The following is a 24,483-nucleotide window of genomic DNA, read 5'->3' on the forward strand; positions in this document are numbered from 1 at the left end:
AAGAACTCAAGAGATTAGACTCCAGAAAGCCAAATAACCCTATTTAAAAATGGGGTACAGAGCTAAAGAAAGATTTCTCAGCTGAAGAATATCAAATGGCTGAGAAGTACTTTAAAAATGTTCAACATCGCCCAGACCCTGTGAGAGAGAGACCCAACCGCCTGGTCAGGTGGGCACTCCTGAGGATGCAGAGCGGAAGAGACCACCAACACTGCTCACCCCTGCCCACATCCCTGGCCCAAGAGGAAACTGTATAAGGCCTCTGGGCTCCCGTGGGGGAGGGCCCAGGAGCGGCAGGACCCCTGCCAGAGACACCGCCCGGCCCTGAAGGAAACAGACCGGATAAACAGTTCTCTGCACCCAAATCCCATGGGAGGGAGAGCTAAACCTTCAGAGAGGCAGACAAGCCTGGGAAACCAGAAGAGACTGCTCTCTGCACATACATCTCGGACGCCAGAGGAAAAAGCCAAAGACCATCTGGAATCCTGGTGCACTGAAGCTCCCGGAAGGGGCGGCACAGGTCTTCCTGGTTGCTGCCGCTGCAGAGAGCCCGTGGGCAGCACCCCACGAGCGAACTTGAGCCTCGGGACCACAGGTAAGACCAACTTTTCTGCTGCAAGAAAGCTGCCTGTTGAACTCAAGACACAGGCCCACAGGAACAGCTGAAGACCTGTAGAGAGGAAAAACTACACGCCCGAAAGCAGAACACTCTGTTCCCATAACTGGCTGAAAGAAAACAGGAAAACAGGTCTACAGCACTCCTGACACACAGGCTTATAGGACAGTCTAGCCACTGTCAGAAATAGCAGAACAAAGTAACACTAGAGATAATCTGATGGCGAGAGGCAAGCGCAGGAACCCAAGCAACAGAAACCAAGACTACTTGGCATCATCGGAGCCCAATTCTCCCACCAAAACAAACATGGAATATCCAAACACACCAGAAAAGCAAGATCTAGTTTCAAAATCATATTTGATCATGATGCTGGAGGACTTCAAGAAAGATGTGAAGAACTCCCTTAGGGAAACACAGGAAAACATTAATAAACAAGTAGAAGCCTGCAGAGAGGAATCGCAAAAATCCCTGAAAGAATTCCAGGAAAACACAATCAAACAGTTGAAGGAATTAAAAATGGAAATAGAAGCAATCAAGAAAGAACACATGGAAACAACCCTGGATATAGAAAACCAAAAGAAGAGACAAGGAGCTGTAGATACAAGCTTCACCAACAGAATACAAGAGATGGAAGAGAGAATCTCAGGAGCAGAAGATTCCATAGAAATCATTGACTCAACTGTCAAAGATAATGTAAAGCGGAAAAAGCTACTGGTCCAAAACATACAGGGAATCCAGGACTCAATGAGAAGATCAAACCTAAGGATAATAGGTATAGAAGAGAGTGAAGACTCCCAGCTCAAAGGACCAGTAAATATCTTCAACAAAATCATAGAAGAAAACTTCCCTAATCTAAAAAAAAGAGATACCCATAGACATACAAGAAGCCTACAGAACTCCAAATAGATTGGACCAGAAAAGAAACACCTCCCGTCACATAATAGTCAAAACACCAAACGCACAAAATAAAGAAAGAATATTAAAAGCAGTAAGGGAAAAAGGTCAAGTAACATATAAAGGCAGACCTATCAGAATCACACCAGACTTCTCGCCAGAAACTATGAAGGCCAGAAGATCCTGGACTGATGTCATACAGACCCTAAGAGAACACAAATGCCAGCCCAGGTTACTGAATCCTGCAAAACTCTCAATTAACATAGATGGAGAAACCAAGATATTCCATGACAAAACCAAATTTACACAATATCTTTCTACAAATCCAGCACTACAAAGGATAATAAATGGTAAAGCCCAACATAAGGAGGCAAGCTATAACCTAGAAGAAGCAAGAAACTAATCGTCTTGGCAACAAAACAAAGAGAATGAAAGCACACAAACATAACCTCACATCCAAATATGAATATAACGGGAAGCAATAATCACTATTCCTTAATATCTCTCAACATCAATGGCCTCAACTCCCCAATAAAAAGACATAGATTAACAAACTGGATACGCAATGAGGACCCTGCATTCTGCTGCCTACAGGAAACACACCTCAGAGACAAAGACAGACATTACCTCAGAGTGAAAGGCTGGAAAACAACTTTCCAAGCAAATGGTCAGAAGAAGCAAGCTGGAGTAGCCATTCTAATATCAAATAAAATCAATTTTCAATTAAAAGTCATCAAAAAAGATAAGGAAGGACACTTCATATTCATCAAAGGAAAAATCCACCAAGATGAACTCTCAATCCTAAATATCTATGCCCCAAATACAAGGGCACCTACATACATAAAAGAAACCTTACTAAAGCTCAAAACACACATTGCACCTCACACAATAATAGTGGGAGATTTCAACACCCCACTCTCATCAATGGACAGATCATGGAAACAGAAATTGAACAGAGATGTAGACAGACTAAGAGAAGTCATGAGCCAAATGGACTTAACGGATATTTATAGAACATTCTATCCTAAAGCAAAAGGATATACCTTCTTCTCAGCTCCTCATGGTACTTTCTCCAAAATTGACCATATAATTGGTCAAAAAACGGGCCTCAACAGGTACAGAAAGATAGAAATAATCCCATGCGTGCTATCGGACCACCACGGCCTAAAACTGGTCTTCAATAACAATCAAGGAAGAATGCCCACATACACTTGGAAATTGAACAATGCTCTACTCAATGATAACCTGGTCAAGGAAGAAATAAAGAAAGAAATTAAAAACTTTTTAGAATTTAATGAAAATGAAGGTACAAGATACCCAAACTTATGGGACACAATGAAAGCTGTGCTAAGAGGAAAACTCATAGCGCTGAGTGCCTGCAGAAAGAAACAGGAAAAAGCATATGTCAGCAGCTTGACAGCACACCTAAAAGCTCTAGAACAAAAAGAAGCACATACACCCAGGAGGAGTAGAAGGCAGGAAATAATCAAACTCAGAGCGGAAATCAACCAAGTAGAAACAAAAAGGACCATAGAAAGAATCAACAGAACCAAAAGTTGGTTCTTTGAGAAAATCAACAAGATAGATAAACCCTTAGCCAGACTAACGAGAGGACACAGAGAGGGCGTCCAAATTAACAAAATCAGAAATGAAAAGGGAGACATAACAACAGATTCAGAGGAAATTCAAAAAATCATCAGATCTTACTATAAAAAGCTATATGCAACAAAACTTGAAAATCTTCAGGAAATGGATAATTTCCTAGACAGATACCAGGTACCGAAGTTAAATCAGGAACAGATAAACCAGTTAAACAACCCCATAACTCCTAAGGAAATAGAAGCAGTCATTAAAGGTCTCCCAACCAAAAAGAGCCCAGGTCCAGACGGGTTTAGTGCAGAATTCTACCAAACCTTCATAGAAGACCTCATACCAATATTATCCACTATTCCACAAAATTGAAACAGATGGATCACTACCGAATACCTTCTACGAAGCCACAATTACTCTTATACCTAAACCACACAAAGACACAACAAAGAAAGAGAACTTCAGACCAATTTCCCTTATGAATATCGATGCAAAAATACTCAACAAAATTCTGGCAAACCGAATCCAAGAGCACATCAAAACAATCATCCACCATGACCAAGTAGGCTTCATCCCAGGCATGCAGGGATGGTTTAATATACGGAAAACCATCAACGTGATCCATTATATAAACAAACTGAAAGAACAAAACCACATGATCATTTCATTAGACGCTGAGAAAGCATTTGACAAAATTCAACACCCATTCATGATAAAAGTCCTGGAGAGAATAGGAATTCAAGGCCCATACCTGAACATAGTAAAAGCCATATACAGCAAACCAGTTGCTAACATTAAACTAAATGGAGAGAAACTCGAAGCAATCCCACTAAAATCAGGGACTAGACAAGGCTGCCCACTCTCTCCCTACTTATTCAATATAGTTCTTGAAATTCTAGCCAGAGCAATCAGACAACAAAAGGAGATCAAGGGGATACAGATCGGAAAAGAAGAGGTCAAAATATCACTATTTGCAGATGACATGATAGTATATTTAAGTGATCCCAAAAGTTCCGCCAGAGAACTACTAAAGCTGATAAACAACTTCAGCAAAGTGGCTGGGTATAAAATTAACTCAAATAAATCAGTAGCCTTCCTCTACACAAAAGAGAAACAAGCCGAGAAAGAAATTAGGGAAACGACACCCTTCATAATAGACCCAAATAATATAAAGTACCTCGGTGTGACTTTAACCAAGCAAGTAAAAGATCTGTACAATAAGAACTACAAGACACTGAAGAAGGAAATTGAAGAAGACCTCAGAAGATGGAAAGATCTCCCATGCTCATGGATTGGCAGGATTAATATAGTAAAAATGGCCATTTTACCAAAAGCAATCTACAGATTCAATGCAATCCCCATCAAAATACCAATCCAATTCTTCAAAGAGTTAGACAGAACAATTTGCAAATTCATCTGGAATAACAAAAAACCCAGGATAGCTAAAGCTATCCTCAACAATAAAAGGACTTCAGGGGGAATCACTATCCCTGAACTCAAGCAGTATTACAGAGCAATAGTGATAAAAACTGCATGGTATTGGTACAGAGACAGACAGATAGACCAATGGAATAGAATTGAAGACCCAGAAATGAACCCACACACCTATGGTCACTTGATTTTTGACAAAGGAGCCAAAACCATCAAATGGAAAAAAGATAGCATTTTCAGCAAATGGTGCTGGTTCAACTGGAGGTCAACATGTAGAAGAATGCAGATCGATCCATGCTTATCACCCTGTACAAAGCTTAAGTCCAAGTGGATCAAGGACCTCCACATCAAACCAGACACACTCAAACTAATAGAAGAAAAACTAGGGAAGCATCTGGAACACATGGGCACTGGAAAAAATTTCCTAAACAAAACACCAATGGCTTACGCTCTAAGATGAAGAATCGACAAATGGGATCTCATAAAACTACAAAGCTTCTGTAAGGCAAAGGACACGGTGGTTAGGACAAAACGGCAACCAACAGATTGGGAAAAGTTCTTTACCAATCCTACAACAGATAGAGGCCTTACATCCAAAATATACAAAGAACTCAAGAAGTTAGACCGCAGGGAAACAAATAAACCTATTAAAAAATGGGGTTCAGAGCTAAACAAAGAATTCACAGCTGAGGAATGCCGAATGGCTGAGAAACACCTAAAGAAATGTTCAACATCTTTAGTCATAAGGGAAATGCAAATCAAAACAACCCTGAGATTTCACCTCACACCAGTGAGAATGGCTAAGATCAAAAACTCAGGGGACAACAGATGCTGGCGAGGATGTGGAGGAAGAGGAACACTCCTCCATTGTTGGTGGGATTGCAAACTGGTACAACCATTCTGGAAATCAGTCTGGAGAATCCTCAGAAAATTGGACATTGAACTGCCTGAGGATCCAGCTATACCTCTCTTGGGCATATACCCAAAAGATGCCCCAACATATAAAAAAGACACGTGCTCCACTATGTTCATTGCAGCCTTATTTATAATAGCCAGAAGCTGGAAAGAACCCAGATGCCCTTCAACAGAGGAATGGATACAGAAAATGTGGTACATCTACACAATGGAATATTACTCAGCTATCAAAAACAACAACTTTATGAAATTCGTAGGCAAATGGTTGGAACTGGAAAACATCATCCTGAGTGAGCTAACCCAATCACAGAAAGACATACATGGTATGCACTCATTGATAAGTGGCTATTAGCCCAAATGCTTGAATTACCCTAGATGCCTAGAGCAAATGAAACTCAAGACGGATGATCAAAATGTGAATGCTTCACTCCTTCTTTAAAAGGGGAACAAGAATACCCTTGGCAGGGAAGAGAGAGGCAAAGATTAAAACAGAGACTGAAGGAACACCCATTCAGAGCCTGCCCCACATGTGGCCCATACATATACAGCCACCCAATTAGACAAGATGGATGAAGCAAAGAAGTGCAGACCGACAGGAGCCGGATGTAGATCGCTCCTAAGAGACACAGCCAGAATACAGCAAATACAGAGGCGAATGCCAGCAGCAAACCACTGAACTGAGAATAGGACCCCCGTTGAAGGAATCAGAGAAAGAACTGGAAGAGCTTGAAGGCGCTCGAGACTCCATATGTACAACAATGCCAAGCAACCAGAGCTTCCAGGGACTAAGCCCCTACCCAAAGACTATACATGGACTGACCCTGGACTCTGACCTCATAGGTAGCAATGCATATCCTAGTAAGAGCACCAGTGGAAGGGGAAGCCCTGGGTCCTGCTAAGACTGAACCCCCAGTGAACTAGACTGGTGGGGGGAGGGCGGCATTGGGGGGAAGGTTGGGAGGGGAACACCCATAAAGAAGGGGAGGGGGGAGGGGGATGTTTGCCCGGATACCGGGAAAGGGAATAACACTTGAAATGTATATAAGAAATACTCAAGTTAATAAAAAAAAAAGTAATTTGGATTGGTCCCAAGTAGTAAGCAAACAATAAACACAGATGTATATTCTACTGCGTAGTAAAATATTAGGATTATTTCTTTTAGTGTATTTAAAAGACAAATGCCATGGCTGTTTTCTGAAACTAGCTTTTGGCTATGAGAAAAAAAAAAATGTTCAACATCCTTAGTCATCAGGGAAATGCAAATCAAAACAACCTTGAGATTTCACCTCACACCAGTGAGAATGGCTAAGATCAAAAACTCAGATGCTGGCGAGGATGTGGAGGGATTGCAAACTGGTACAACCATTCTGGAACTCAGTCTGGAGGTTCCTCAGAAGGACATTGCACTACCTGAGGATCCAGCTATACCTCTCCTGGGCATCTTCCCAAAAGACACTCCAACATATAACAAAGACACATGCTCCACTATGTTAGCCACATAGCAGCCTTATTTATAATAGCCAGAAGGTGGAAAGAACCCAGATGCCCTTCAACAGAGGGCTGCATACAGAAAATGGAGTACTACTCAGCTATCAAAAACAATGACTGCATGAAATTCATAGGCAAATGGATTGAACTAGAAAATATCATCCTGAGTGAGGTAACCCAATCACAGAAAAAACAGACATGGTATGCACTCACCTATAAGTGGGTATTAGCCTAAAAGCTCAAATTACCCAAGATACAATCCACAGACCACATGAAGCTCAAGAAGGACAACCAAAGTGTGGGTGCTTCACTCCTTCTTAAAAGGGGGAACAAAAAATGTGTGTGTGTGTGTGTGTGTGTGTGTGTGTGTCTGTGTGTGTGTGTGTGTGTAGATAGGTAAGTAGATAGATAGATAGATAGATAGATAGATAGATAGATAGATAGATAGATAGAGACATGCACATACAGTCACCAAATCTAAGTAAGATTGATGAAGTTAAAAAGTGCATGCTGACAAGAGCTGGATATAGATGCCTCCTGAGAGACACAATCAGACCATGTCCAATACAGAGGCTAATGCTAGCAGCAAACCATTGAACTGATAACAGGATCCCCCTTGGAGGAATTAGAGAGAGGACTGAAAGAGCTGAAGGGGCTTGCAACCCCATAAGAACAACAATGCCAACCAACCAGAGCTCTCAGGGACTAAATCACTACCCAAAGACTATACATGAACTGATTATGAATCCAGCTGCATATGTAGCAGAGGATGGCCTTGTTAGGTACCAACGGAAGGAGAAGCCCTTGGTCCTGCCTGGGCTGGAGCCCCCACAGTGTAGGGAAATGTTGGCGGCAGTGGGGGGTCAGAAAGGGAGGGTGGATGGGGAGGGGAACACCCTTATAGAAGAAGAGGGGGATGGGATGGGGGCTTACATCTCGGAACCTGGGAATGGGAATAACATTTGAAATGTAAATTTAAAAAATCCAATAAAAGAAAAAAAAAGAATTCCCCATAAAATCTACATTTTATGTTAAAAGTTTTTTTTTTACTTCATATACAGAATGTTACCTTTGTTTAAAAGGCTAAGTTGTTTACCACAGTTATATGTCTATCAAAAATATGTGCTTCACCCTTTTGGGGGTAGAAATATGAGAAATTTGCTTTTCTATTTAGTGAGGAGCATTTATTACAAACAGAACTTAAGGTCCATTCACCCTTTGGGTGTTTGAGAGTTTGGTTTATTTGAATTCTAGAAAAAGGCCAGAAAGAAGACTATAATAGTGCCAGATTCATTCCTTCCAAAGTACTCTAAAGTCAAGTGTACTTTGCAAACTGATTGTGTTACTGGCGCTGAGAAAACACTTGTGCCAGTGTGCCTGACTCTCCTTTTATCACTGGGTTCCATGCCTATTGCCACTACCACAATTTTAAGGTGGGAAGCAGGAAGCAATATTACCAAACACTTACAGGAGGCTGTTTCCAAAGCATATCGTGGTCCTCCTAATGATCACATTAATATTTTATATAACCTGATTGTATTTTTTGCCTCAACACATTTTATTACAAAATGACTTATAATATGAATATACTTAATGAAGTCTCAATGCAAATGTTGCCATTTTGTGACAAGGTGATCTGTTTTGTAGCCCCCATGGAAGAGAAGAGTGAGACATTCTGGTCCTGGCTCAGAGGGCTTGAATTTCAGCCACCATACCCAGTCCCAACACATTTTAAAAACTGGTTTAATTTCTTGACATTGATGCGAAGAGGAAATGAAGTGGATGAAATTAAATTAAATTTATATACCTTTCGGTATATAAATCATGGCAATGCAACACTCAGGGGCTTTTGTGTTAGGAAACTCACCAATGTGGCAAGCGTGCATTCTCACTCAAATACCATGAGTCAGGGGACCAGCGATCTGATAATCCAACACAGTGAGTAATTTATGGCTCAATTTTCTTGTTACATGAAGGTTAATTTTCTTCTCATTTGCACAGTGCTTGCATTCCTGTAAAAGTATATTATTTATATACTAAAAATGGCATTCTGTACAATTTGGACATAAATGGGGAGCTTGTATTTAATACATGGATTCTCGTGACTCTGAACACCAGCAATTTTTGCCCCAAGGAGTTGTGAGATCCGCCTAAGGGTTTCTTGGTTGCTCCTCTGTAACGCCTGGTGAGGTGGATAGGAGTTCACAGCAGTGCTGTCTGTGTCCCCAGTTCACGCCCAACTGCTATCTAGAACCACCTGACCAAATAGTTAATTTTCATCACCTATAAAAACGAGTATTGGCACCTGGAGGGCAAGAAGTTTATAAAATAAAATATATTAGCCAGGCAAACTCATAATAATGGCACTATTCCCACTTCAGAAAAATCTGACCAGGGTTCTGTCTTGTTTTTCAAAGTCTATTCTTTAAAACCAAAGGAAGACAAAGAATTTTGGCTCCTACCTACCTCCTTTCTCAAACTTAGGGCAGCAACTTCAGAATGTGACAAGATTTAGCCTCGGGTCTGTCTGATGTTTGATGTTTGATGTTTGATGTGCCCCTTCACTTTAACTGGGTAGGCTTGGCTTCTCAGCCCCATCAGATGCTCCTAGCGCTTTCTTTTCTCACTACCACCCTTTCTAGCTCTCACAGGACTCTTTCTCCTTGTCGCTAACCCTTTCCCTACTCTGAGTTATGTGCTCACCCCAACCCCCAAGTTTCGGTCACTAGTGACCTTTGAGTGGACGATGCTGGGAGATCTCTGGCATTTGTTGCTGACCAGGTTCCTATCCAAGGTCGGGTAGGGGACTTCCAATTAGTCCCACCGTGTAGTTCTGAGATTCCAGCTATCCCACTTTGAGCTCCAGATCACAACCTCCTAGAATCAGCCATTAGCTCTCTTATTCCCATGCCCGCCCTTCAGCATTCTGAAGGCGTCCTATCTTCACCCTCAACTCTAAACATCAAGGTTGCAGAAATTAGACCGCTGTCTCACCTGTCCCATCTACTACCACAGCATTTTTGAATATTTTCATTCTGATTTGCGGGTCTGCTAGGGACTAAAGATAGCATTTCCTCCTCTTGGCTCAATGAGCTATCCACCTCTGACTGGATCGCTCACAGTGGAGTTGGAAGCTCCGTGCCACCCAATTGCCCAAGGGGAAAAACTGTCCAGCGCAACCCCTGGTCCCCCAACACCCCTCCGAAGCTGTCCTCTTGCAGGTGTAGCCCGCACCCTCTCGGAAGCATCCGCAGATGGTAAACCTCACGTGCAAGGCGCCAGCGCTACGCTGCAGGGTGCGGGTGCCCGTGAGCCAGCTAGCCCGCGAACGAGCACGAGCAGAGGAAGGTGGTGCGCGAGTGGGCCCGGGAAGGAGACACCTCCGGAAAGAGAGCCACGCGGCTGTGCTGGCAGGACTGCAGTGCCACCTCTCTGGAGAAAGCTCTCCCGCCCCGTGCTCGAACGCACGTGCACACAGCCAGCAGTGAGAACGGGAGTCAGAGCATTTCAGTGCAGGGCTGCTTAAAGCGATGGCATCAGCCCTCAACAGCAAAATTCACCCGCCAGGAACCTGCGCCGGCTCTAAAGCCGACGCCCGCGGTGGCTCAGGCTGGAGAATGGACTGCGATCCTGAGATGCACGTGAAAATGTGCAAGAAAATCGCTCAGCTCACCAAGGTAAGGCGGGGTGTTGCGGGCGGACCAGCTGTGCGCCAGAGGCACCCAGTGTTGGGGCGGGAGTGTAGAAGCACCCCAGGGGAGACCCGCACTGAATCCGGACAAACTTTGTCTTAGAGACCAAAAGGGAAGCTGTTCTATATCTGGTGAAGTGACCTTCTGGAGACTGCATTTAGAAGCAGCAGACAAGATTCTTTGCCAAGGAAACTCCTGCAGCAGCCTGCCGGCTGAGCAGGTGGGCTGTGTTTTCACAAGGCTAGAGGGTTAGTGTGTGTGTGTGTGTGTGTGTGTGTGTGTGTGTGTGTGTGTGTGTGTGTGTGTGTGTGTGTGTGTGTGTGTGTGTGTGTGTGTGTGTGTGTGTGTGAGAGAGAGAGAGAGAGAGAGAGAGAGAGAGAGAGAGAGAGAGAGAGAGAGAGAGAGAGATCACGTTTCCTTGCTAGCTCTGTTCAAACCTTCAAACCATCATCATGCCTGGAATGTTGTGATTTTATTCTCTACAGCTGGGGAGCTCATGAGAGACCTATTTAAATACGATTCATTTATCCCTTCATTCAACAAATATTTGAGTCGTTTGTTGAGTGCTAACAGCCTTTTGTGGCATCGTACTAACCCTGGAAGGCTGCCCAGGGGACTTACTATCAAACGGACTACAGGCATGTGTAGGATCATAAATGGGAAAAAGTAGGGTTCCGTATATGATTGTGGTAGCGGAAAAGACCTTGGGAGGTCAGCCAGCCCATATCCCTACTTCATCTCAGGATCTCTGTTGAATATATCCAGCAAGTGTATTTGAGATGCTGCCAATGCAGGTTAATCCCTGGCAATTTCCCAATTAGGAACAACTCACAGATTCCCACCCCCCCCCCACATCTATAGAGATGGGTTTCTTGTAGAGTTTGAGTGGTTTAAATTCATTGTTTACTTGGTGTTTTCCATTTGGCCTCTACTCCTAACACAATGCCAACCAGTAAAGACTAGCTCCAGCTTTTGTCCTAGAGTATAATGAAGGGCCCCTCTGCTTTCTTCCCTAAACATCTTCCTCTTACTTTGCATACCCACTTTCCTGGAGCACGGGATAGGCATCCTTACCACACACTGCTCTGCCAAAAGGAATACAACACAGGCTTCAAACAGAACCACACTAACTTTCTTCTCCTGACCTCCCATTGCCATCTTCACAGTCTTTGCATATGAGCCTGTCTCCAGACAGTCATCTCTTGGAAGCCTTGACTTGTGCCATGATGTCTAGCCTACAGTTGTCTAACAGTGCCGCTCAAAAAAAAACTTCTTTAAGTTTATTATATAAAAATGATTTAAGTATCCGAAAAAGCAATTATAGTATCCAGCACCTTCCTTGTCTTCAAAATGCTAAAGTGTTTGTTTTGTTGGAAGGGACGCAAGATTTGAAATAGCAAGAACAATTAAAAACACATAACAGAAGCTACATGTGATACTTCAAATTATGAGTTCTATGAAAGTGGGGAGCAAAGGCCATGGCAGTGTGTGCAGAAAGAAGGGCAAATTTATGAAAGAATTATCCTTGACTTGTGATAGTGGTGATTTATGGGGTGCCTGCTGTATTTAAAGTATTGAACATCATTTTTATCTATGTGTACATGTGTGTCATATACCACATTGGATGGGTGCCCATGGAAGCCAGAAGATGTGGGATTTCAGGGAGCTGGTGTGACAGGTGACTGTGAGGCACCCAATGTGGTTGCTGGGAATCAAACTCAGATCCTCTGTAACAGCAGCAAATATTCTTAACCACTAAGCCATCTCACCAGTTCCATATAATGAATATTGGTGCAACAAATCCTAGGCAGGTCCTGCCTCGACTAGTAGAGTCATTTTGAAAAAGGGACTCTGAACTGAGAAAATGTCTCTAAGATTTCCCTGTAGGCGAGTCTGTAGTGTAAAATTACAGTTGGCATGTCTAGGTGTGTGTGGGTGCTGTTATTCCTGGGCTGGTGGTCATGGGTACTATAAGAAAGCAGGCTGGACAAGCCAATGAGCAGCACCCCTCCATGGCCTCAGCTTCAGTTTCTGCCTCGCCCTGGCTTCCTTGGATGATGGATTACCAATTACAAGATGAAATAAGCCCTTTTCTCTCCAAAGTCACTTATGCTGATAGTGTTTATCACAGCAATAGAAACCCTCACAAAAATATAGCCCTTCCTTTGTGATATGTCAAACACATAAATAGATCATTTCAATGTAATTGAGTAGTTATTCAATTCAGTAATATTTATGGAACACCTGTTTTTGCTAAGCCATGAAGACCCAGCAATACAGAAGGTGAACACCGTCCCTGGTGCATGATTATTATTTCTCAGAGTCTGTTCTCCATTACCAGTCATGATTGGTCCTTACTCTGTAGGGTCTTTTGCCTACTATTTGTATGGTGCATATTTTCTACATTTGCGCATTTAGTTATTTCCATGAGCTTTTCTTTGATGGGTGAATTTTTTTTTTTTGGTTCTTTTTTTTCGGAGCTGGGGACCGAACCCAGGGCCTTGCGCTTCCTAGGTAAGCGCTCTACCACTGAGCTAAATCCTCAGCCCGATGGGTGAATTTAATCCAGATGATTATTAATATTCTTTCATCATGATTCATGGTTTTCCTTTGCCATTCTTCCCCTTTGCTTTCTCGGTCTCCATTCCCATGTTCTGTGAGATTAATAAAATGATCTATATTCTGTGACTGGTTTGAGCGCTTGAGGCTTTCAACTCGGTCTCAGAACTGTGTTTCAACATAGCTACTTATCTATGATGTTTTCCACTAAAGGTTTTTAAGTGGCTTCTCCTACAAAAGAGCTTTTTTTTCACCTGTTGATTCAATGCCACATGGTTTTAGTGAACACAATTGTGTCCAGTGGTTCATAAAGTCTAGTTGGAGAATGAGTTCATTTCTCACGCACATTTGAAGGTAGTTCCTATTCACACCCCCATCACTAAGCAACCTTTTATTCCTTTCTGTCTTTTTCCAAAAACAATTACTTATTTAATGATTTTAGTGTTTACAAGTCTGAGTCAGTCTATACACACATGCTGTGTGTGCACAAGCTGGTGGCCAGAAGAAAACAGCAAGTGTTCCCCTTCATTGCTCCCTGCTTATACCTGTGAGGGAGGCAAGGTCATCTTTGTGAAGCAAGAGGCTCTAGTTTTCTCAGCTAGGCTGGTAGCCAGCAAAGCTAGGTTATCTTTTCATTTCTACCCAGTTCAAAGTTGGTGTGAAAGCTGAATGTGGTGTGGGTGCTGGAATTCGAACTCTTGTTGTTGTGGTTGTTCAACAGATACTTTTAGCCACTAAGTCATCTCTCCCTCCAGCCCAAATATCCAGGTTTATTTCTTGTGGGTATTTCAAATCATACAATACTTAATCCTTTATTTCTGGCTTTTTCTTAAAGGGCCATCCATGTCCTATCACATAATGTCACATATGCATCTATCTCTTATATTGCTATCTCGTGTATGCTTTACCTTGATTTATCTATTCACCAATTGATCATTTTGGATTCCACTTTTTGGTTAACATAAACAGTAATCTATGAACATGATGAATCCATATGCAAGTCTTTATGTGCCCTTAGATGCATACCGAAAAGTAAAATCTTCCACTCTTAATGCTTATTTTTAATTTTTAATTGATGCATAAAGTCTGTACATAGTTGTGGAATACAGATGTCTCAAGCACACTATAACTCAGGGTATCAGTGTCTCCATCACCTTAACTATTTGCTGTTTCTTTGTGGTGATACCATTCAAACTCTTTTCTAGCTATCTGGAAAGACACAATTATTTGTCATCCACCATAGTCACCCTGTGGTTCTCGGGAACATTAGAAGGCATTCCACCTACTCCAACTGAACCACTTCATTCAGTCACCAGTCTGTCACCTTCCTCCTTACACGCCTTAGTCTCTGGAACCACTACTCTACTTTCTGCCTTCAGGAAATCAATTATTTTGGCTACTCCATATAGGCAAGAACATGCAGTTTCTCTCTTTCTGTACCTAACTTACTGCAGTTACCCTGATACCACCCAGCTCCATTCATGATGCAGCAAATGACAGGATTTTTTTCTGTTGCATGAGTGGATAGTTCTCTGCTGTGTATAGATAACAGAGTTTCATCGTTTGCCCAATGTAATCCCAGCTACTTGAGAGGCTGAGGTGTGAGGCAAAGGATTCCAAGTTCAAGCCTGTCCAGCTACACAATGAGTTAGTTGCCTAGACAACTTAGCCTTGTCTCAGAATTTAGAACACCCGGGGATGTAAGTCAATGGTAGGGTGCTTGCCTACCATACATAAGGCCCTAGACTGATTCCCAGTTAAGCACACACATGCACACACATGCCAACTTGCACATACATGGGCACACCGAATGCAGTAGTGGTCCTAAACTGGAACGAACCCTTGTGGTTTGACTTGAGGCTTCCTAACATAAGAGAGGTTACAGCCCAGTGCCAGTAGATCTGAGGCCTGGCGGCTGTTGACTTCCCATCTTGATGCTCTGTAGAGGGTGAACATAGCTGCCCAGTAAACTATGGAGTAAACTGTTACCCTAGTAAACTGGAGAAAAGCAAGTCCTTCTCTGGCCTTGGAAGCCAGGAAGTATGGTGAGGCAATAGGAATGATGCCCTTGGCAAAGGCGTCCTCCATCACAGGCTGCCACTTGAGCCCTGTGTTTTCCTGGCTTAAAGGAGTGCAAGTTTTATTACATCCTCTGACTTGACTCCATCTACTTCTCTGAAAATATTCTTGTGCTTGTGGGAGCTTGTTTGGGGACAGATGTTTAAGCAGTTTGTCCTTTGAGAACTACAGATCTGTTTTAACAAGCCCACAATGTTGGAATCTTAAAATTTAATGACATAACCCTGATGTAAAGAGAGTTCACTATTCTTTGCATCATAGCTGTAAAACAGTATAAAGTGCTCCCCTAAGATGAGTGTTCTTGAACCCCACAAAGATGTTTCAACTTTCCATTACCGTTCTCGTCTTCTCCCTCCTCCTCACCTCCACCCCACAGCCTTCCTTCAGTCTTTCTCTACACAGCAGCAACCAGAGTGATCTCAAGCCCTCCTACATTGATGGTAGGACTACACATTGATTGGCCACTTTGAAAAAGTGTTCAACTTTCCCCTAAATAGTTGGACAGAATGTTACATGATCCAACAGTTACATTGCTAGTACCCAAGAGAAATGAAAACACCTGTCTCCATACAAATTGGTCCATGAATGTTTATTCATAGAGATAGTACTTATATATTGCTAAAAATTAGAAACAAGCTAAAAGTCTGTCAACCAAGAGTAGGCGAATAAATTATCCAAAATATGTTGTTGGCATGCATAACTTGCTAAGGAATGCAGTTCAAATTTGATATGGGAAGAAGCTCCTCCTTCCTTCCTTCCTTTCCTCCTCCTCCTCCTCCTCCTCCTCCTCCTCCTCCTCCTCCTCCTCCTCCTCCTCCTCCTCCTCCTCCTTTTATAAGTCTCACTATGTAGACCTGGCTGGTGACAAATTCAGAGATCCACTTCCCTGTACCTGCTGGGTGCTGTGATTAAAGTCGTGTACCACCTTATTCAGCCTAAAGGTTTCATTGAGGGTAAAACAATGTTGTGAAGTAGAATATAATAATAATTTTATAACTCCATATACTGAATGCCATTAGCTATCTATATAAGGTCTTTTAGTCCCTAAAAAATTAAAACTTAGTCTACTCTAGTCTCCCTCACATTTCTACCCTCACATTCTAGTGGTATTTTTAATTCTGGCCCTGAAGTACTGCTGTGGCATTCTCAGTGATCATTGTCACCATTCATATTGTTGCAAGAATGATCCTTTAATGTGAACCAAAGCATATAACAACAACATTTCAAACCCAATAATGATTTCTTTTGAAGCACAAATCCCATTTTTACTTAGAATGAAATTTGTTCATCTATAATAAATTATTTACCACAATTACTTGTAGCAGTTATTTCCTATGCCCAAGTCTCCTCTGCCACAATAGCCTTCCCACAGACCTTCAACTGTGAGATCACCTATTGCTGTGTTTGAATGTGAAATATTGCCCATAGGCTCATGTGTTTAAACACTTGCTTCCCAACTTGAGGAACTGTGTGGGAAGGTTGAGGATCCTTTAGGAAGGCAGAACCTTGTTGGAGGAAGTGGGTCCCTTGAGACAGATCTTTAAGTTGTATAGCTGGTCTCTACTTTGTTTATCCTCTGCTTCCTGAGTGTGGATATGATGTGATCAGACAACTTCCTGTTTCCTCCGCCATGCTGTCCCTGCCTGCTGCCATGTTTTCCCCAGCCTGACTGCCCGTATCCCTCTGGAAATGTAAGCCAAAATAGACATTTTCTACCTTAAGTTGCTTTTGTAAAGGGTATTTTATCACAGTAACATTAAACTAAGACACCATAAAGCATCTGTATTATTTTTCCAATATTGGTGTCTTTCACATGGAGACTGAGAATACAACATACACCTGAGTCTGAGCCCACTTGCTAGTCTTTTTTACTTCTTTTTAACACTTAATTTGATATTGTATTGGCTCTGGTTGATTGGCTAGTATGTATGTGTGAGTTTTGTTTTGTTAGAAACTTGTCTTTTTTTTGTCAGAAGCTTTCAGCAATAGCTTTCTATTCATATAAATAACAATTGATGTAGTCTAGCATTAAATTGCATAATTACAATAATAAATGAAGCTGGTATAAACAGGCAACTCTGGACCCAAAAAAAGATCCATTTTTCTAAGTGGGAATTAACTGGGGACTTGTGAAAGATCATCTATTGTTTGTATACAGAAATGAATTATCATGTTAACAGTTGACTAAGGGAGAACCGGGAAAGCCTTAAATAATCTGAATGATCACAAAGTTTCCTTGAAATAATCCCTGCCAACATTTTGATTAATTCTAGTTTCTCCTCCTCACTATGTCAATAATATGATTTTCTCATTAACTCTTTCAACTCTTTTGACCTCTCCCTTCACACGCCCACCAGATTCTTTCCTGGAGGTTCTCTCCTTTAGCAGAGCTCAACGTTGATACAGGTAGATGCCTGTGAGGGTGGGAGAGATAGAAATGAAGCACCATAGATGGAAAAATACTTAATGACATTTCAAACAATCAGACACCAAACATTCCTGAGAGTTCGATTTGTTCGCTATAAAGCTCACCTTTTAAAAAAGACATTAATTACAACTCTCTTCTCATAATCTAAACACAAACAGATCTCTACAGTTACAGAGACAATATTCACATTCAAACACAGCAATAGATGATCTCACAGTCGAAGGTCTGTGGAAAGGCTGTTGCGGCAGAAGACACTTAGGCACAGGAAATCGCATCGTTTTTATTGTTGTTATTGCTTTGTTTTTTGATACAGGGTCTTTCTCTGTATCCTTCACTGTCCTAGAATTCACTATACCTGACTGACCTTGAAGTCACAGAGATATGCCAACCTCTGCCTCCTGAGTGCTGGGATTAAAGGTGTTCACCACCACATCCCGTGACATCATTACTTTCAAACTACGTCGACATAATCACATCCCAAGCTTTTGTCTCACTTTCTGACTATTTAATGAGCCTTTTTGAAACTGCTTGGTATATTATGAGCTCCAGGGACTGAGAATATACCTAGAAAATGCTCTATGGTAGTTTGAAGTATCAGAGAAACAAATGCCTTTCTCATATTTCAGAGGCCCAATAAAAGCAAACATACTAGCATGTAGATGAGAGGCAAGTCATTGACCTTGGTCTCCCCAGAAAGCCTTTTTCTTAGTTATAGGACATTAAAGCAAGAAGTAGAAAGACCCACTTTTGCATCTTTGGTATCATCAAGGACAGTGTCTTTCCCAAACTTCTAAGGTGTAACAAATGTTTTAAAAACATTTTTTCCCTAAGAATATATTTCACCTGCTGGATTCTGAAAGAACACTGTGTAACTTTGATCCTTGACCTCAAGACTCTTGTTTCATTGAAATGCAAGCCTGTAAGATCACTCAGCTTTCTTTCTTGCTGTATTCTTGGTAGATATTGTTTTCTCTTGATACTGACTATAGAAGACTAACACACACACACACACACACACACACACACACACACACACACACACACACAGAGTCTATGTCAAGTCCCTATGAATGCTGTTTTATTGGGAAATAAAAGCACTTGCAGATGTAATGAAGCAATGAGATGAGATAGACTTGTGTTATTTGACTGAGCCCTAAATTCAATAACAAGCATCCTTATTAGAGAATGACAGAGGATGATTGTGATGCCTTGATAGGTTTGGCCCCCATAAACTCACATGCTTGAAAAGCTTGACCCATGGGAAATGGCACTATTAGGAGGTGTGGCCTTACTGGAGTAGGTGTGATCTTGTTGGAGGAAATCTGTGACTCTATGGATGGGCTATGCTCAAGCGTTACCCAGTGTAGACAAAGAGCCTCCTCCTGACTGCCTACAGATCAAAATGTAGGACTCTTGGCTCCTGCAGCACCAAGCCTACCTGGACAATGCCATGCTTCCCACCATGACGATCATGAACTCGACCTCTGAACCTGTAAGCCAGTCCCAACTAAATGTTTGCCTTTATAGAAGAGTTGCCTTGGTATGGTGTGTCTTCACAGCAATAAACCCCTAACTAAGACAATGGCTTAAGACAGAATAGAAGAAGGTCTAGAGGAGGAGAAGGACATGTAAAAACTGAGGCAGGATTGTAGAGGTACACCACAGATCAAAGAGTGCCTGCAGCCACCAGAAAGTGGAAGAAACAATGAATAAATGGTCCCTTTGAGGCTCATAAGGGAGCAAATCCTGAAGTAATGTGGACTTTTGACTCCTGGTTCCTAGAATTCTGAGAGAATCAAGTTGTGATTTTAAAGTTGTGATTTTAAAGTGGGGTGTTTTGATATTGTGACCACATGAAACAGTCTTATACTTCTCTCTAGTACCACCAAAGGCTTCTCCCTTCTCACATCACTTCTGAAATCCCCTAGGAATCATCAGAATCAGTTTGAGAACTCACATTTTAAGTAAGCTCCAAGGTGACAGTGCAGACAGTTGGACAATTCTTTGAGATGATCAAGGATTTTGTTGGTGGCATTGTTGTTATTGTTGTTTTTGTTGTTTTATGGCATTTTGTCTGATGTGGTTTGTTTCTTACCTTCATCCTCTTTAAACTACCAACAGCTTCTAACACACTGCTGCCTGGGAACTCATTCAACAGTGTGAACTGATGCCAGATGAGGAAGTTTTTAAATACATCTTTAGTATCACCACTGATGTCAGGGCTCAGGGAAGGGCCAGTGAGATCTAAATTAAAGAATGGATGTGTAAGCAAACTTCCAGTTGTAAAGAAGTCATTCCCGGGTGCCATCTCACTGTAAACACCAAGAGATGCACAGACAGCAGAGCTCTACCACCGTGAGTATTTCATGGGGTTCAGTACCACCGTGAGCTGTTCTCCTGTAGAGGTACGGTTTGGAGTTGCCTTGTGGAGTAATAAATAATGACAAACATGCTGTTCTCTGAAGTGGGGAACCTCTGGTTAACAACATGCAGGTTTGGACCCAGGCTAAATAGCTTCTTGCAGTTAAAGGGTTTAACTCACACCATCCCCCTCCTCATCTTTCTCCTTTTGTTCTCTTCAAGCTTTTAAACAGGCAATGACCAAAATCAGTTTGGAGAATGTTGGCTTCTTCGTTCATATGTGTCTCTTTGTCTAGTTTTACATTCTGCAGACGAAGTTGCAGTGGATTTATGGCAGAAACACTTGTACATAAAGGCACACAGACAGGTGCTAGGGAGTCAGACATTCAAATGTTGAAACCTAAGTTTATCTAGATCAGAGTTTAGTTAACGCCAGGCCAGTTCCAAGGGAGGGAAAAAAGAACCCGTTTCAGGTTTTGTTCATTTTCCTCCCAGGGCAGTCTGTCCTTGAAAAGCACGCCCCCCCCCCCCCCCGCCCAAGCATCTGCTATTCCCTGCACTTGCAAACTCATTAATGACATGTTCCCAGAGACCCAGAAATAGCAAAATCCATTAAAAGGCTTATCATTAAATACAATGCAGCTCTTTATGTAGGAGAAGGATGGCCTCTGAATAAGAGTCCATTAGGGCTCCGGGCTGGAAAAATTAGGTCAGCTTTCTTTTAAGGGAGAAATTAATACAGCAGGCAAGAGCCAACAATGCTGCCAACATCCATCTTGCAAAGCTTTCCCTCTTTGTGATGCCAAAGCGCATTCATCCAGACTCGCTACTCCTGTCCTCAGCCACTGGGAGCGAGGCCCATTTGTCCTGTGGAAAACCATCAAATTATCTGATAACTAAATAAATAGGAGACAGACAATTAGAACCAAGTATGGTGCACGCTCTCTCTCTCTCTCTCTCTCTCTCTCTCTCTCTCTTTCTGCTCTCTCTCTCTCTCTCTCTCTCTCTCTCTCTCTCTCTGTGTGTGTGTGTATGTATGCACATGTACTCTTAAGTGTAATCTAAACCAATCCATAGAAAAGCAAAACTAGAACACTAGCCAATAACTGCCCTCTCTCTCCTTTGGAGGGACCTAATGTCAGTTTTCATTGCCAAATGCATAGTTACTGTCACTAACAACAACTAATGTAGAGATCATTTCATCAGGGGTTAAAAGGGCTGCCCAGGGTTGTTTCCTCACTGCCACTTAGACAAGCTGAAACTGAGAACTTGAGGAGACCTCGGAAGCTGAGGTCAACAGACAGGAGGATAACATACGAATAGAACAAGAAGTGTGAAATGGATTTAGAAGTGCCATCAGTATAGCATCTCAGAAGTGTAGAAAACATAGAAATGAGTCATACACGTGTCTGTAGGGGGAGAGCTGTCCAGCTATATAGACTGCAATAGCGAGGGCTTCTAGAAGGTGGATTGAACAAGTCAGAGGAATTGACAGTTAGAAATAGATGCTCTATCCAAAATTGGAATGGAGACATGATGACCCAACTTCACTCTAAGCAAAAGCACAGATAATTTAAGGAGCTTATAAAATATTTAAACAGGTAGATACTTTGTAGACTGCACAGTTATGTTTGTTTCAGCGATCACATATTTATACCTTGTACTCCCCCACCAACCTACAGATCCTCCCTCATCCCATTGATAATGATAGGCTTCTTTCTGAGACTTAATTTGGCCTCTGAAACATTAGAGAGTGTGAACATAGAGACCTTAAATGAGTTGTGAAGATGAAGATTAGCCATCACTGGAAGAGAGCATGCTCTGAGCTACCACTGGTGCTAAGGGAGCATACGTGCATCCAACTTCAGCTCTTAGCTAGAGTCCAGACAATCCAAATCGTAGTACTGAGAGCAGACCATCATTCAACCATTACTAACCTTCATGAGCAGTGCCTAAGATCCGGATGGACATAGATCTTGTAGCAGCTTTCCCAGGAAGAATGTTCAGGGAGAGAAAAGAATCCTATCAAAAACTGAACTTACTAGCCAATGATAAAGGCCCCAGGAAGGAACCCAGGACTCAGAGTGAAGGTGGTACTTCAGAAACCAAGAAACAAGGAAAAAGAACCTTCATAAAGGACAGAATGCTGACTGGTAGAAGGTAGGACAAAGAAATGAAGTGGGCTGACGCCTGAAAAGAACAAAGTCACAAAATCAGAGATGGTCACTGGCGGCTTTACCATCATGAATGAGCGAGGATTACTGGGGTGATGAGTTAGGTTGAGAGAGCCTGGTACAGAGCTTTTTGTGGGCATCTTTCTCCATCTACACAGACTACCATAATAGAACACCATGGCATGTGTGGCTAGCACACCAAGTATTTACTTCTCCTCATTATTTTGAAAGTTGAGAGCCCAAGATCTAGGTATGGCAGGGTTTTTCTGGGCTTTTTTTCCTTTCATCTTGTTTCTTCACGTGGTCTTTCTTGAGTACTCACATGGAGCGAAAGAAGCTATAGGTTTTTCCTCTTCCTACAGGAGTATACCAGTCCCAACCTTGTGACTTTAACTCAATTACCTACCTTTGGGGACCACCCACAGGGACCATACAGATTGTAGGTAAAAGGCAAGTGCTCTTGCTTGCCACTAAGTTTGATGACCTACTGATTCCTAGGAGAAAAGGGAGATCCATGTGGTAGGAGGAGAGAACTAACTCCTACAAGTTGTCCTTTTACACACACACACACACACACACACACACACACACACACACACACACACACAGAGAGAGAGAGAGAGAGAGAGAGAGAGAGAGAGAGAGAGAGAGATTATTGTCTCCCTACAGTTTTATTCCAAATGCAGTGATATTGGAAGTTAGTGCTGCCACATACGAATGTGGAGTAAAATGAGAACACAGTTCAACCCATTCCAGCATCAAAGGCCTTGTTTCTTGCTCCTGCTTTTCCACTAGGTAGATGAGCTTCTGAACTTTCCCCGGGCTCCGTGCCTCTACCTGTCTAATATGCACGGTGCTCAGCTTACCCACCTACTTCCAGGTTGCTGCAAAAGAAAGTGAAATGAAACCCCTTGTGAATTTCCAAGCTGGCCACTTCCTGTTTCCTCCTTGCCGAGGTTGTGTGGGAGGGGTACGTCTTTTTGGAAAGAGGGGCTCCTAGCTTCTTCTGCTCTTGTTTCTCCTGGAGAAGGAAGATGTTTGTATCCTTTAACTTGGTGCTTCCTCATAGAAGCCCTAAGTGCCCTTCTGGCTTCTTCCTACTTTCCCAAAGTTCTGAAAGCCCAGGCTGACAGCAAAAGACATCCCCATCCTGAGCTCCCTTTGCTGCTGACCTGTGGCTTTGCATGAAGCCTAGAGTATTGCTCTCCACTTAAAGTAGGCAGTCTCGGCCTGAGTAATTTTGACATTTTTGAGCCAACTAATTCTTCATGGTAGGAACCATCTTGTGTATGGTAGGAAGTTCAGCAGTATTTGCCTTAATACACAGCTCTCTCTCAGTCGTGACAACCCAAAATGTCTAGAGACATTGCCAGGTTCCCCCGGGTGGTGAGCCTAGCCTATACAAATCAACCATTGAGAACAAATGACTTAGGGCGAGGTCCTTGTCCATTCAGGACTGAAATACTCTTGGCATTGACTTTGCATAGCCCCCAATTTTCGATAGCAGAGCAAATACAAGTCCCAGAGTCCTCTGGAGAAAGGGTATTTCTTCAGAGATCAAATAGCTCTTAGAAAATATGCAATAATGTGGTGGCTTCTGTTTATCAGCCTAAGCTTTAGAGAAGGACCTAAGAAGTAGACTCCCATTTTCCCAGAAGACCTTCAGGATTCTATATGCACTGGCAATTAAGAGAATATTTTATGCCTAACTAACAACAGCAAACAACGTTACAAGCATAGTCTGTGACTCTAAGTTATGTCTTTTTGTTAGTTTTCAAGAGGCAGGGTACCTTGGATGCGAGGCAGCCTGGATTTGAACTGAGCTTTGGAGCTTCTGTTTCTTTCGAACTTCATTTCTTCACCTGCAAAACTCACTAAGGTAGTGATAGACGTATTGTTCTGCAAGTGTTCTAGGCTTAGAAGATAATTAGTGTATGAATTTTTAGTAAAGTAAGCATTTCAGTAAATATCGAGATGTTTAGGGAACCCAAGGAGATCAAAGAGAAAGACTCCCAGCTGACGTGATGGATCACGTCAGTATTCACCATGTGAAATATGGAGGCTGTAAAAATCACCCACCACATTTCTAAGATTCCTCCTCTGACAGGTGTTGGAGCTGTAACCCCCTTGGCAGATAGAATACGAATGGCATAGTTACTGGCTATACCACAGAAAAAGCTGGAGACTTTAAAACGATCCGTAAGAAGCCTGATTCCAAGTACCAACCTCTTGTTAAGCACTAATGGTTTCCGGATT

At 42.3% G+C, this 24,483-nt stretch overlaps 1 protein-coding gene across 1 annotated transcript in view; it reads left to right on the forward strand.

The window, feature by feature from the left end:
* The first annotated feature begins 9,368 nt into the window (after nucleotides 1–9,368).
* Nucleotides 9,369–24,483, forward strand: part of Fam184b (family with sequence similarity 184, member B) — a 115,908-nt gene continuing 100,793 nt past the window's right edge. The window contains exon 1 of the mRNA NM_001305171.1: nucleotides 9,369–10,611. Coding sequence (NP_001292100.1) covers nucleotides 10,465–10,611 — 147 coding nt within the window. The 5' untranslated portion in view covers nucleotides 9,369–10,464. The remainder of the gene's footprint in view (nucleotides 10,612–24,483) is intronic.

This window comes from Rattus norvegicus, chromosome 14 (genome assembly GCF_021556685.1).
Source record: "Rattus norvegicus strain SHRSP/BbbUtx chromosome 14, alternate assembly SHRSP_T2T, whole genome shotgun sequence".
NCBI lineage: Eukaryota > Metazoa > Chordata > Mammalia > Rodentia > Muridae > Rattus > Rattus norvegicus.